Here is a 13,754-nt window from a genome sequence, read left to right as displayed (position 1 = left end):
GTAGCCGCTACGGTTTAGTATACACAGATCCCCACATCCACACGCTCCCAGCTCTCTCTCCCCCTATTTTACCTGGCTGCAGTTTGCACCCAAGCCACAGAGCAGTCTTGGCAATGTTACTGTAATTTGTTAACAAAAATTCTGCTCCTAAGATCCACCCAGCTGGGGTTACTCTATGCTACAGGAGTGCAGGTTCTGGCCATTCCTTTCCCAGCTCTCCCCCGGGAGGAGGGTTGTGTGGGAGATGGAAAGCCCCCCTCAGTCACTCAAAACACATTTATCATGACAATCTGATCACAGAAGCTGAACTGGTGACACCATTAGAAAGGCTTTATTGTTATAACACACCACAGAGGCCACGCACCCCTCCTGGCTTTTCCTCTCAAGGAAACATGCTGCACAATCTGTTGGGTACAGGGATTAAAACAGGAAACGGCTGGCAGTTCAGTAAGTGGTCATTTCACTGCCTTGATGAATGCAGCATGCTGCATTAACCCCTTCAGTGCTAACCCAACTGCCTGTCTGCGATCTGAACCCAAAAAAGGGTGATGAGCAAGAGACCGCGGCGGACAGCAGAACATTTAGGTCCCTGCCTGCCACTTCAGGACACCTGACACTTCAGGAGTGCGAATCCCCCTAAGCCTGGCTGGCACTGCCTTTGTTCGCAGACATTCACGAAAGCCCAGAGTCAGAGCAGAAGCATGTTTCCATCTCTCCTCTGACACGGTGATAAGCAATACCTCGGCCTGACGGTGTGCTCACAGTACTGAAGGGGCAAAGCACTGCACCCGTAGGAAAGGCCTTGCGCTCTTCTCCATTGCCATGGTTCAGCAGCTACTCCGATTTGCCAGAATGAGCCAGCGAGGGTGAAATCAGAGAGCCAACAGAGGGCACGAGTGGGGGATTAAATGGTACATACAGAACGTGTTCTTCAAAAGAAAGGTTAAACACCTGAGCCTGTGAGGACAGAGCTCCCTCTGGTGGAGAACGTGCATATTGCAGCGACAAGGTGCATGAGGGTCTTTTAGTGCAGTAGGTCTCAACCTGTGCTCTGCGGACCCCTTGGGGGGCCATGGCAACGTCTAAGGGGTCTGCAAAAGACAGACTGAAAACTGACTGAACAGAATTTAACTATACATACAGACAATAGACTGCCAAAGGGGTCTGCACCTCCATTCAAAAATTTTAGGGGTCCCCAAATGAAAAAAAGGGAACCACTGTTTTATTGGACCAGCTTCTGGTGGTGAGAGAGACTCTTTCAAGCTTACACTGAGCTCTTCCTCAGGTCTGGGAAAGGTCCTCTGAGTATCACAGCTAAATGTCAAGTGGAACAGATAACTGCTTATGCTAAACCTATTGTAAGAGACCATTCAAAGTGACCTGGCCTGTTAACACCTTTGCTGTAATAGGAATGGTCTCTCACAACATGTGTTAACTGCTTATGCTAAACCATCCCTTCCACCTTGGACTTAGCTGTGACACTCTGAGCACCGCTCTCAGACCTTAAGAAGAGCACTGTCTGGCTCAAAACCATCTCTCTCACCACCAGAAATTGGTCCAGTAAGAGATTCCCATACCCATCTTGTCTCTCTCATATCCTGGGACCAACACGATGACAACAACCCTGAAAACATGCATACTGCATGACATTCAAAGGCTTGAACTGGCAGCAAAAAGGTCTATTTTTAAAATAAATAGGGCGGGTGGGGGAATAAAGAGCTGACTCACCCACTTTAGCTCTTGCCTGTCAAAGCCTGGCTTAAGGGCCAGTTCCATGGTGGCCCCAAAGAGGACTAAGATGACACACACAGACAGAAAGGGGAACATTTTAGCCCTGATCAGTTGGTTCCAGAAAGATCGAGGTTAAATGACACTGAACAGCAGTGCCACTTTCACCACGAAAAGCAGAGTCCTCTGGAGGGCTCCAGCTGCTGTGAGGGTGCTGCGAGATCCCTCACCAATTTGTGCCTTGGCTTTGCTGGAAAACACAAATAGGGATCCACTACTAAAAGCCTGGAAATATCAAGTTCCAAGGGGCCTGCCACCTAGAGGACTCTTCCATCTCTTGCAGGAGTGAGACAGCTCAAAGCCCAGCCCCTGGAGTTCCACACACCCCGAATCAGGGAAAACAGGATTTTAAAGGAGTACTTTTGTTGTTGACCCTTTGCTACTGGGAAGCGGCACAGCCCCTGGAAATATTTATTGTCTAGCACCAAGTCGCATATTCCCCCAGAAGCATTCACCTAGCAGCACCCAAAGGGCTCTCTAGCTATCTTCCATCTCAGTGCCCCATTGCAGAGAGGGTCAATTGAAGGGTGTGTCTTCAAGAAAGGGACAGCATGCCAAGCACTGTTGGCTGGCAGGCAGGCATTGCTCAGGCTGACAAGCCAAGGTTGCAGACATCCAGCACAGCAAACTGGTTTCCAAGGACAGATAAACCCAGATGCAAGCTACCAGCCCAGGGACAAAAGTTTCTGTGAACACAAGGTCAGTTCAGGACCAAGAGTAAGCACCATTCAGGCTTTGCAACCTGAGCCTCATGTTTCTGTCTGATTCATCAGCCACCCCGTCCTGTATCCTTCCGCACCATGGGGAAGTGCAGAGCTGTCCTCTGCAGCTCAGTGAAATCACACATTTCACTTCTGTTTCCAAAGGTGGAACATTAAAGTACACAGGATCTTTGTGGTGATAATTTAAGAAACCACACACTTCGTTCCCATGTACAGAATCAATCACCTGTTCGTACCCACTCACGCTTTCCACACACCCCGACACACATACGTGACACAGAATGGGGAGTGCTGATAACTGAAAGCAGAAGCCATTTCAATCGATCTGCACGTTTCAAAGATGAGTCCACCTCTGGTGGGGACAAGAGCAGTCAGGGGACAGCTTTTGAGCAGTATCTTAAGCCAGCGAGTCCCTATTCTAGTTTTAAGAGGCTCATCAGATTCCTAGAACGTATGTTCTGCTCAATGACACCGAGCACCAGAGGTTTTCACAAACAAATGAGCAACGGTGTGAGATCTGAACAGGACACATTCGGACACATGGCCTGGCAGAAGACTTGGCCTTTTCCATCTCACTGCAGAGCAACTTTTCTCTCACAAGTGCTGCTGCGGCCTACTGTAAATTAGGCCAATTGCCCTGTCGCAAACACAGAGATCCCAGCTCAGAAGAGCGCTGGCCTCCCACGTAAGCAAGTTTTAAAATGAGATGCAATGGGAGGACGTTCTCTGCTGGCAGCCCCACCACACCCACTTTTGTGCCGGACCCAATGTCATAACAGCTTCGCCGCACCTCACTCAAGGGTGCTTGAGCAGCAAGAGATTTGAAGCAGTAAAACTTGTTTCCTCGCCCCTAAAGGCTTCTCCTTCAGCATGAGAGGCTGTCGCTACCCACAATGTCACTGCCTGCAGGAGGTCAGAAGTGATGCCTGGGCTCAACTTGGCTGCATGCTGCCCATACCCTTAGAGCGAGCTCTCAGATCCCAGTGCCAAGCCAGACAGTCTGATTTAGACAGTGGAGCCCCAGCCAGAGGAGGAAGATCAGAGGGACACAGGATCACAGCCAGAGGGAAGGTCTGATGGGTTCCTAGCAGTGCAGTGTAACATAGGGACTACGAAAACCATTTTTAACACTCCAGTGTTCCAAGACCAGCACAGGGGCTTCTAACAGATCAGTGATGGCAGCACTGGTTGCACAGGCAGATTTGCAATTGAAAGCAGCCTGTAGAAAGCATTTGGCTTTGGAAGTTTTAAAGTCACTGTTTAATCCAGAGACAGCGCAGCTGAGTGAGTTTAAATTACAAAAAGAAAGCACTAGAAAATAATCTTGATACAAGAGCGATAATCTGCTGAGATTCCCTGCCCTGTGCGGGAAACCTCACTCCAGCACATTCGCCCAGCGCAGCTGGGATGCTACTGTGGCGTTTCCTGTCCCCAGGGCATGCTGGGATTCCAAACTGTCCATGATGGAAGTTATTTGGGGTTATCCCCAGGAGTGGAATTAAGATGCTGCCACCAGTTCTGGCTTGGCCCTGATCTTGACAGGTGATGCTTCTGTGGAAGAAAGAGAAACTCAGTTCAGAATAAGAGAATATAGAGAGTCAAGTCCTGTGAGAGAAACAGGACTCGTCTCTCATTTCTCTGCAAGGCAAGGAGCATTCCAGCAGCACCTGGGAAATCTACTGAACGATACAGCAAGAGTAATTCTATTTATCCAGCATCTCCCTCTGCCCCACATGCTGCTCAAGCAGTTAAAATACAATCTTAACAAGTAACAGCTACAATCTAGACACCTGAGAAGGAAAGACCAGTGCACTGCATCATACAACATAAGGTCAAAGCAAGCAGTTTCCTGCAGGGGCACTGGCTAGACAAGATCTCCCTCATCTCTGTGTTATGACAGCCTGCATCCTCACAGGGACTGAGCGGGCCCTCTACAAGCAGAGCTCACGTGAAGGTGTGGCCAGCCTGCTATCGATTGACAGCATGGACTGACTGACTCCTGTTCACTGTCCAGTTGTCATAGCCAAAACCAGACCTCCTGCGGCTTTTACTGCTCCTGGTTCCTACAATCAGGAGGCTGGATTCCTCTCTTACAGCTAGTCTCTCAACGCTCTAAAAGAAAAGGAGTACTTGTGGCACCTTAGAGACTAACCAATTTATTTATTATTTATTTATAATTTATTATCAAATAAATTGGTTAGTCTCTAAGGTGCCACAAGTACTCCTTTTCTTTTTGCGAATACAGACTAACACGGCTGTTACTCTGAAACCTCTCAACGCTCTGTTATCCGTGGGAGACTCAGCTCCACAAACCCAGCGCGAGTCCAGCCCATTCACCCCCAGTGCAGGGTTCCCTTGAAGCAAGGGCAGAGCCCCATTTCTCTGGGGCTGGATTTTAACTCCTTCCTCCCCAAAGCCAGGCTAAGGCCCAGGAGTGTCACAGTTCACCTACCCTTGCATTCTGGCCTATTTTTGGCTCATCAGCTGTGTGTGCTATCTACACAACCCCTACAGTGCAGTGTCCTGCACTGGATGCTCAGGGGTGAGCCAGCACACGGGCCCCTTCTGGAGGCAAGAACCATCACCATGCCCCTTGGGTCCTAGCGTTCTGAGAGACGCGGTGCTCATGAGACAGCGATGGGCCTAGTTTATGACCCTAAAAAGAGAAGCAATTGGATAGGCACTGGATCCCCCCTAGCAGCAGCACCCTGCGATAGCAGCCGAGCTGGGAGGGATCCCAGCCGTTTCTGGTATTACAGAATCCCAAGCCTGACCCACATTCTGGGAGAGAAACGCAGTAAGTTCTCTAGGGGTGAGCTTAGCACGCTAACAAGTGTTATGCATTGCTGCTGAGCCAGGAAGCCTCCCTGCAGGTGAGAAACGTCACTTGGGATGGCCTGGTTTAACAGAGGGTAGGAGTGCAAGACCACTACGCAGATTACGAGACACAGTGGCTAAACAACATGAGAGGCTGGACTGAGACTGAGCCATGGGGGTGCTGAAGGTCCAGGGTAAGCTGCATTTGTCAGAGGAAGCTTGCACAGCCCAAGCCCACACTGCACCAGGCACCGTTCAGCCGCTCACATTCAGAAACGCTACATTCACCGCAAACAAGAAGGGTCCCAAGTTGCCGTTAGACCCCCGAGAAGACTCAGGAGAAGCAGAAGTCGTACGATCAAATAAACAGACTCTACCTGGGATCTTTTCTGGGAGTGGCTCAGCGGGAACTTCAGGGAGCTCGAGCTGTTCCTGCAAGCACATTAAACATGTCACGTCTCACTCACCCCACATGCCACTGTGTTAGCACAGAGCTCCTTTCAGGCTTCTGCACTGAGCTGGTTTGGAAACTATACGAACAGGTGCTTCTGCATGCAAAAAGGCATCTTCCCCCAGATCTGCAGGAGATGCCGCTGCTTCGAGTTGCTAGTTTTAGTGCTGTCCAGTGAACCAGGGCATGGCCTGGCTTTGTAAACTGATGTTTATTATGAGCCCAGATTAACCATGAGCTTCCCCCTGGCAGGGCCAACTGCAGAGTCCCACCACCACAACCCCACTGGATTGAAGGTTTCCGGTGGTAAAACCAGACAACCTCAAGACTGGAGTTTGGAGCAGCCATACACTCCATGAAGGGTGGAGGGGTCGAGAACAGAAGTGAAAGTGAGACAGCGAACCCGGTCTGGAACAGTCAAGGTCTTAGTCAAGTAAAGTGGGACAGTCATCCAGTGAAGGCAGTGCCCCAATCCACAAGACTACTGTCTGTAATAACAGTGTAAACAAAAACAACCCTTAAAAACATTCCAAGTGGTCTAAGTGTCTCCCAAGTACAGAGCATCTGCCTGGCTTCTCAGATGACCCATAGAACAAACACATACAGCTATAATTAGGCTATCCAGCAGAATTAAATCAACTACCATCTCTACAGGGGAAACAACCCCTTCCCTGATGAAAGATTACCACTTGGAAATGTGAGGTAAAAGTAATTACTAGAGCATGAAATTAAGGCTTACCTGAGTAATGGCATTTAATTCTTCTAAAATGGCATCTTCATCTTCTTCCGTGAAGCTGCCAGCCAGCATTGCATCGATTTGCTGTGCAGGAGAGAGACGGATGTGCCAATGAACACCACAGCATGACAGCTCTGCTGCTTACAGCACCACACACACACACAACAGTGCATGTGATAAGGGGACCCCACACCACAGACAGTTATTGCTCTGGCTTTTTGCTGCGGGAGGCCTAAATTCAAACCCTAATTTGGTCACCTATGAAATGAGTTTTGGCAGATCTTAGCCTAGCTGGCAGCCTGGAGCATAGTCCACATCACAAAAACACTGCATGATTGGTCATCTCTGCTCAGGACCGCATATGTGCTCTATACGTACCCTTTGATATTCCACAGCATCTTGGGTTTCATCTATTATTCTTTCCACTTCTTCTATTGACATGACCTGGGAGGAGAAAGCCAAAATCCGCATATAAGGGCTGCAGAAAAGATGTGAAAACCCACAACTCTGCCTCACCCAGAGCTCTCTGAGTCACCCTTACCTCATGCATTTTATTCAGACATTCATTGCCAATTTTCAGGCCTTCAATCACCTTCATTTCAATCTGGGTGAATTCAATATCCTGGACCTAGAGTAAGAACATGAGTCACAGCTGAGTCAAGAGCAGTCAGAGCCCCATCAATGGGCAGTACAGAAACAGACTGGAAGGCTCAGGCAGCTGGAATATGGAGCCTTTTACTTAGCGGTTATTGGTCCAAATCTGCCCCATGTCAGTAATAATGAGAAGCAGTAGCCACCTGATTGCTGTTCCAGCACCCGTGCACAATGAATGCCTTCGCTCAGGTGGCTGCATCGAGACCACCACTGAAGTGGGCAGTAGCTGGCTCCCTTGTTGGCAGTCTTAAGCAGAGGCCTAAGGCTAAACTGGCCCTGAAGCTGAACTCCACCCACGTCTAGAAATGGTCTCTCTAAAACGGAGGGGAGGCTTCCACTGCTGCACTCGACCAAGGCTTTACATACTGATGAGACACAGGGTTAAGGCCCAGTCTACATTACAAACTGGACCTAGTTCATAACTAGGTTAGGAGATAATCATGGTGTAGCCAGTCCTATGAAATGTTTGTACTACCAGCCGAGCATTAAGTGCCATTCGTGTTCGCGCAGTTAGCTGTAATTACACACAGGCAAAAGGGACATGCATCCTAAACAGCTGCGCAAAATAAGCTATTCCCTGGGATTCATTGATTCTTGCATACCATGCGTTCCAGGTTGCTGATTTGGTTTTCTGTTTTATCTAGCAGCTGCTCTTGGTAGCGCTTCTTCTTTAGCAATAACTTGGCTTTTCTGAATGAATAAAAGAGCAGAAAGAAAACTCAAACAAGTGAGCCTAAAAAGATCACAACAATGCTACATTACAGTTTTTATGAGGTGTTCTTCTAAAATGTACACGTCAAGTGCAATGGTGGAACAACTCCCATCAGCAAGACGGTGATAAAAAGAGGCAGATGAGTCAAACATTTACAGTCAAGAGATTTCTTTTAAGAACAGATTAAGCCAGTAACCAATAGATAGTTCTGAACTGTGGGAATTCCATAGCATTAGACTGGGGAGAAAACCTAATGGTGAATTAGAATTAATGGTTAGCCATCTGCAGAGCCAAAAAATATAACTAAATATGGTGTAAAGTTTCCAGCATTTACTCAAATTGTTGCGTGCTCTGACATCCATGTCTTTCACTAATGGGGAAGAGCACTGTGCAGCTTACAGAGGGTTAACATGGGTCACGCCAAATCTGTATCTAGACAACGAGAATGTAGCTGTCTTCAAGTGTGCAGCTCAGCAGCGGTGCTCGCTGTCAGCCGGTCACTCTCCAGTACTGAGATGGGCTTCCAGGAGCAGACACTAACCAACAATGGATGACCTCTTCTGGGTTATGGGCAGCCTTGGGGCCAGACCACATGAGGCCAATGCTTATTTGGGCCTGGAGTAGGTAAGGAAACCCCCTCAAACAGATTAACAGGAATTTATATGTGACCACAGATCTTTTCAGGGGAGGGGTGGATAGAAAGTATTAGTTATTGATCAGGACTGAAGGCAACAGCCAGGCCTGCTGGGCCCTTCCCATCCCATGACAACTTTAGCTTCTTCACAAGGCTTCTGCTGGGACAGACTGCTTTTCACTTTCACTCCAAAAAACCATTTTAATGCCAAAGATTTACCAAATCCAAGGCAGGAAACACTGGAGAGAAAGCGAGTGGCAGGAGCAGATGGTGCCCAGCTGGCAGACCAGCGACAGCCACAGTGGGAGAAAGGCACAGGGGAAAGGGCTGGGGGTCTGAGCAATGGAAGGACAGAAAAAACAGCATTTCAGGTCACCACTGGAAGCCATGCTGACCTCTTCAAATGTATTTTGCCCTGGAGAATGTCTCTTTGGTTTGTTATTATGCCTAATGATACGGGACCAACAAATTCCAGACAGTGCCACCATGGGAAGAGTATCAGCTGTGTTAGGGAGTGTTCAGTGATCAGTTAGACTTGTACTTTGTGCATAGCTATGTTATAATTAAGCATGCAGATTTACTAAGCATTTCTGGGAATTCTAACACACTTGAGGGCTGGGAGGAAGCATCGTAAGATGTGAGCCTAATGGCCAACGGACTAATCAGAAAAGCACAATGAAAGGAGACGCGCGTATTGCTATTCTAACGTACAACTCAAAAGGACATTGTTAACTAAACAGCACATTAGATTGGGTTGCACACTCTTTGGGAGATTACCACCCGCCTCCCCAACTGGGCTCTGATCCTGACTGTAGCCTTTGAATGATATCACAACACATACAATTATATATATAAAAATAAATAAATAAAATATGCATGCTACATGCCAGTTCCTTTACCAGTTATCCATAATACCTCTGATCATTAACAGTGAAAGGATTCTCAAAAACTATTCTCAAGTCACTAATTGTGCTCTAAGAAGAAAAGGAGACTTGTGGCACCTTAGAGACTAACCAATTTATTTGAGCATAAGCTTTCGTGAACTACAGCTCACTTCATCGGATGCTGTAGCTCACGAAAGCTTACGCTCAAAAAAATTTGTTAGTCTCTAAGGTGCCACAAGTCCTCCTTTTCTTTTTGCGAATACAGACTAACACAGCTGCTACTCTGAAACCTGTAATTGTGCTCTGTTTATTTTTAGCATTTCTCCCAGCTTGGACAAAGAAAATAATTAAGATAGTTTTGCCTTCAGGGTCTTAGTACTGCAATTTATGGGTTTCAAAAACTGCAGAGGACTGTTTATTTGTATTATAGTAGCAACCAGAGAACTCAGGTCAAGGCCCCATTGAGCTACGCACTATCAAAATATCATTTCCACTGGATTTTTTTTTAATTGTGTTCATATTTCTACTGACGTCAGCTTTTATAAAAGATTGTCTTTATAAAATTTAAATCTAAAGGGCAAATTTAAGGTGACAATATCAGTTTAAACTGGGTGATAGCTCTCTGCAGTGACTTGGCACTGTTGATATGGATATGGAAGTTAGGAAGTTCTAATTGGGACCAAAATCCAAAGGCACCAATTTCTTCTGTCCGGAGTACAGATTCTGCTCTCCAAAGTCTGCCTGGAATTCTCTCCACAGGCAGATGAACCCAGATAAGTGTTGTGGCTTTATAATTAAACACAAGCTGAGCCATGCTTCCCAAATTGATTTTTTGCATAAATTGGAGGATTTAAGCCAAAGAATTAATTTTGTAATCTTGTCAGTAAAATAAAAAGCTTTGTTTCTTAAAGGACAGAGAGATTGCCATGAAATCTATTCCAGCCCATGTTTTGGTTAAGAATTTTCCTCTGCAGAGCACGCCAGCAGTAAAGCTCAGTGAAAAGAGGTATTTCTGATCAGGGATGCCCAATTTTGCCCAACCCTGGACTGTGTTGTTAACATGTCTGGAGTGTGCAGAACCCATGTAATTTGTAGATAAAGGAACCCACTACTGCAACCCATGGGAACTACAGGTCCTAGCAAGGACTGGTGCACCCAAGAAGCACCCACACAAATCAAATTATAGCATTAGCAGATGGCAGCTGTATATTGAAGAATATGACCACAGTCTAGTTTTTCAAACCCTCATTGAAAGACTCAGGCAAAGGCCTTCCAAGCTCAGCACACAGGTTCACTCTGAATCCTACTTTTTAACCTTACTCCTTCTACAGAAAGAAGCCCTACGTACGTATCCCCTGAACTCATTTACATCCTGTTTCAATAACATTTCCTGCTAACTTTACTCCAGATGTTTGAAACAACACAGATCCTTTTGTATTGCAAGGACGCTGTCTTCTCTGCCATCTCCGGCCTTCACATTCTGCCACTGATCAGAAGCTGCAGGACCTCACTTACTCTTTCTTGCCATTTCTCAGCAGCTGCCGGGCGACAGCTCTCTCTCGTTCCAGATTCAGAGTTATCCGTTTCTGATACTGCTTCAGTTTATCCCGCTGCTGTTTCAGTTGCTAATGGAGAAGAGGAATAAAAACAGTTAAAAGACAAGCCATGGAAGCTTAACTGTACAACTGCTGTTTAACAGTCCGGGTCAGGCACACCTGCCATCCATTCCATCTGTCCAGATAGGTCCTGATTTTCTAATCACTTCAGTGGCTAGTTCCTAGAAGACAACAGCATAGCAAGCAGCTAAAGTGGTTACATGCCAAAAGTTAACCCTCAAACTGTTGTCTCCTCCTTGCTTTGGGATGTCACGCTCCTCAAAAAGAAAAATGCTCGCATCAGCGGCTCCCAAGACAGAAACACCTACAGAGCTTTGGGGGGGTTTTTACCCCCTTGGCAGCCGTCGGAAACAACTTTCTTCTGGAATTTTACAAAAGGTAAGTGCTACAGGGACGTGCCAGGACAGCCAGACAGATGCACGGATGTCCTCAGTGTGAGCTGGAAGAGTTTCCCGGAGAGGTACATACTGTACATGTGGCAGGGCAAAGAGAAAAGAGCAGCTATACACATGCATTTAATAGTCCCTGAAGGACTCAGGACCCAGCATACAATGCACCATCTTGATCCAAGCAGAACGAGGTGTGGGTGGATAAAGACGGAGAATCACACCTAACCTTGGTGATCATAGCCAATGCTAAGGCCCTGACTGTGCAATTAACTGTGTGGGTGTGCCCAGCCTGGCGCCCCACCGCAGACCCCGGGGGGGGGGGGGTATTTGCAGGCTGGGGGCCTGGGCCGGCGCCCCCCCAGAGAGGGTGTATTGGGGGGGGACCCCGCCTGGTGCCCCCGCAGGGGGGTGTATTGGGGGTCCGGCACCCCCCAGGGGGTGTATTTGGGGGGCCCGGCCCAGGGGGAGTGTATTTGGGGGGGGCCGGCCCGGCGCCCCCCCCGGGGGCTGTATTTGGGGGGGGCCGGCCCAGGGGGAGTGTATCTGGGGGGTGCCCGGCCCGGCGCCCCCCCCAGGGGCTGTATTGGGGGGGGCCAGCCCGGCGTGCCCCCCCCCGGGGGCTGTATTTGGGGGGGGGCCGGCCCGGCGTGCCCCCCCCCGGGGGCTGTATTTGGGGGGGGGCCGGCCCGGCGTGCCCCCCCCCGGGGGCTGTATTTGGGGGGGGGCCGGCCCGGCGTGCCCCCCCCCGGGGGCTGTATTTGGGGGGGGCCGGCCCGGCGTGCCCCCCCCGGGGGCTGTATTTGGGGGGGGCCGGCCCGGCGTGCCCCCCCCCGGGGGCTGTATTTGGGGGGGGGGCCGGCCCGGCGTGCCCCCCCCGGGGGCTGTATTTGGGGGGGGGGCCGGCCCGGCGTCCCCCCCCCGGGGGCTGTATTTGGGGGGGGCCGGCCCGGCGCCCCCCCCGGGGGTTGTATTGGGGGGGGCCGGCCCGGCGGCCCCCCCGGGGGCTGTATTGGGGGGGGCCGGCCCGGCGCCCCCCCCGGGGGCTGTATTTGGGGGGGGGCCGGCCCGGCGTCCCCCCCCCGGGGGCTGTATTGGGGGGGGGCCGGCCCGGCGCCCCCCCCGGGGGCTGTATTGGGGGGGGGGCCGGGGGCCCAGGCTGGTCGCTGCAGCCGCGGGCCCGAAGCGGAGACAAGCGGCGCCAGTTCGGCCCCGGCCCAGCGCAGGGACCCGCCGCCGGCAGGCACCGCCGGGGCAGCCCGCCCCGGGCGGCGGGAAGGGCGCGGGGGGCGCGAGCCGGCCCCTCACCAGCACGGCCCTGTCCTGCTCCGTGACCCGGCTCCGCCGCTTGCGGCCCAGCAGGTTCCCCATGGCCCGGGCGGCCGCTCCCCGGCTACGGCGGCCGCGCAGGGCCCGGCCCGGCTAAAAGCGAAAGGCGGGGGGGAGGGGCTGCCGGGCAGAGCGCGGGAGGGGGCTGGAGAGAGGCGGGATAGCGGGGGGGGCTGCAGAGAGGAGAGGGGCAGAGGAGGGATGGGGGGGGTCAGGGGGACGGGGTGTCCCGGGGGGGCTGCAGAGAGGAGAGGGGCAGAGGAGGGATGGGGGGGGTCAGGGGGACGGGGTGTCCCGGGGGGGCTGCAGAGAGGAGAGGGGCAGAGGAGGGATGGGGGGGTCAGGGGGACGGGGTGTCCCCGGGGGGGCTGCAGAGAGGAGAGGGGCAGAGGAGGGATGGGGGGGTCAGGGGGACGGGGTGTCCCCGGGGGGGCTGCAGAGAGGAGAGGGGCAGAGGAGGGATGGGGGGGTCAGGGGGACGGGGTGTCCCCGGGGGGGCTGCAGAGAGGAGAGGGGCAGAGGAGGGATGGGGGGGGTCAGGGGGACGGGGTGTCCCGGGGGGGCTGCAGAGAGGAGAGGGGCAGAGGAGGGATGGGGGGGTCAGGGGGACGGGGTGTCCCGGGGGGGCTGCAGAGAGGAGAGGGGCAGAGGAGGGATGGGGGGGTCAGGGGGACGGGGTGTCCCGGGGGGCTGCAGAGAGGAGAGGGGCAGAGGAGGGATGGGGGGGTCAGGGGGACGGGGTGTCCCGGGGGGGCTGCAGAGAGGAGAGGGGCAGAGGAGGGATGGGGGGGGTCAGGGGGACGGGGTGTCCCGGGGGGGCTGCAGAGAGGAGAGGGGCAGAGGAGGGATGGGGGGGTCAGGGGGACGGGGTGTCCCGGGGGGGCTGCAGAGAGGAGAGGGGCAGAGGAGGGATGGGGGGGTCAGGGGGACGGGGTGTCCCGGGGGGGCTGCAGAGAGGAGAGGGGCAGAGGAGGGATGGGGGGGTCAGGGGGACGGGGTGTCCCGGGGGGGCTGCAGAGAGGAGA

General features: G+C 51.9%; 1 protein-coding gene across 1 annotated transcript; it reads right to left on the bottom strand.

The window, feature by feature from the left end:
* Window positions 1–3,741: 3,741 nt before the first annotated feature.
* Window positions 3,742–12,835, bottom strand: CHMP6 (charged multivesicular body protein 6). The gene is made up of 8 exons (XM_048818891.2): window positions 12,709–12,835; window positions 10,914–11,023; window positions 7,771–7,858; window positions 7,056–7,142; window positions 6,893–6,958; window positions 6,518–6,598; window positions 5,705–5,759; window positions 3,742–4,061 (listed from the first exon to the last, which is right to left on the bottom strand). Exons 1-8 carry the CDS (start codon window positions 12,769–12,771, stop codon window positions 4,009–4,011), a joined length of 603 nt encoding a protein of 200 aa, XP_048674848.1. The 5' UTR covers window positions 12,772–12,835; the 3' UTR covers window positions 3,742–4,008.
* Window positions 12,836–13,754: the final 919 nt, after the last annotated feature.

This window comes from Caretta caretta, chromosome 14, assembly GCF_965140235.1.
Source record: "Caretta caretta isolate rCarCar2 chromosome 14, rCarCar1.hap1, whole genome shotgun sequence".
NCBI lineage: Eukaryota > Metazoa > Chordata > Testudines > Cheloniidae > Caretta > Caretta caretta.
The sequence above is the reverse complement of the archived record's forward strand: the minus strand, read 5'-3'. Positions and strand labels throughout refer to the sequence as shown.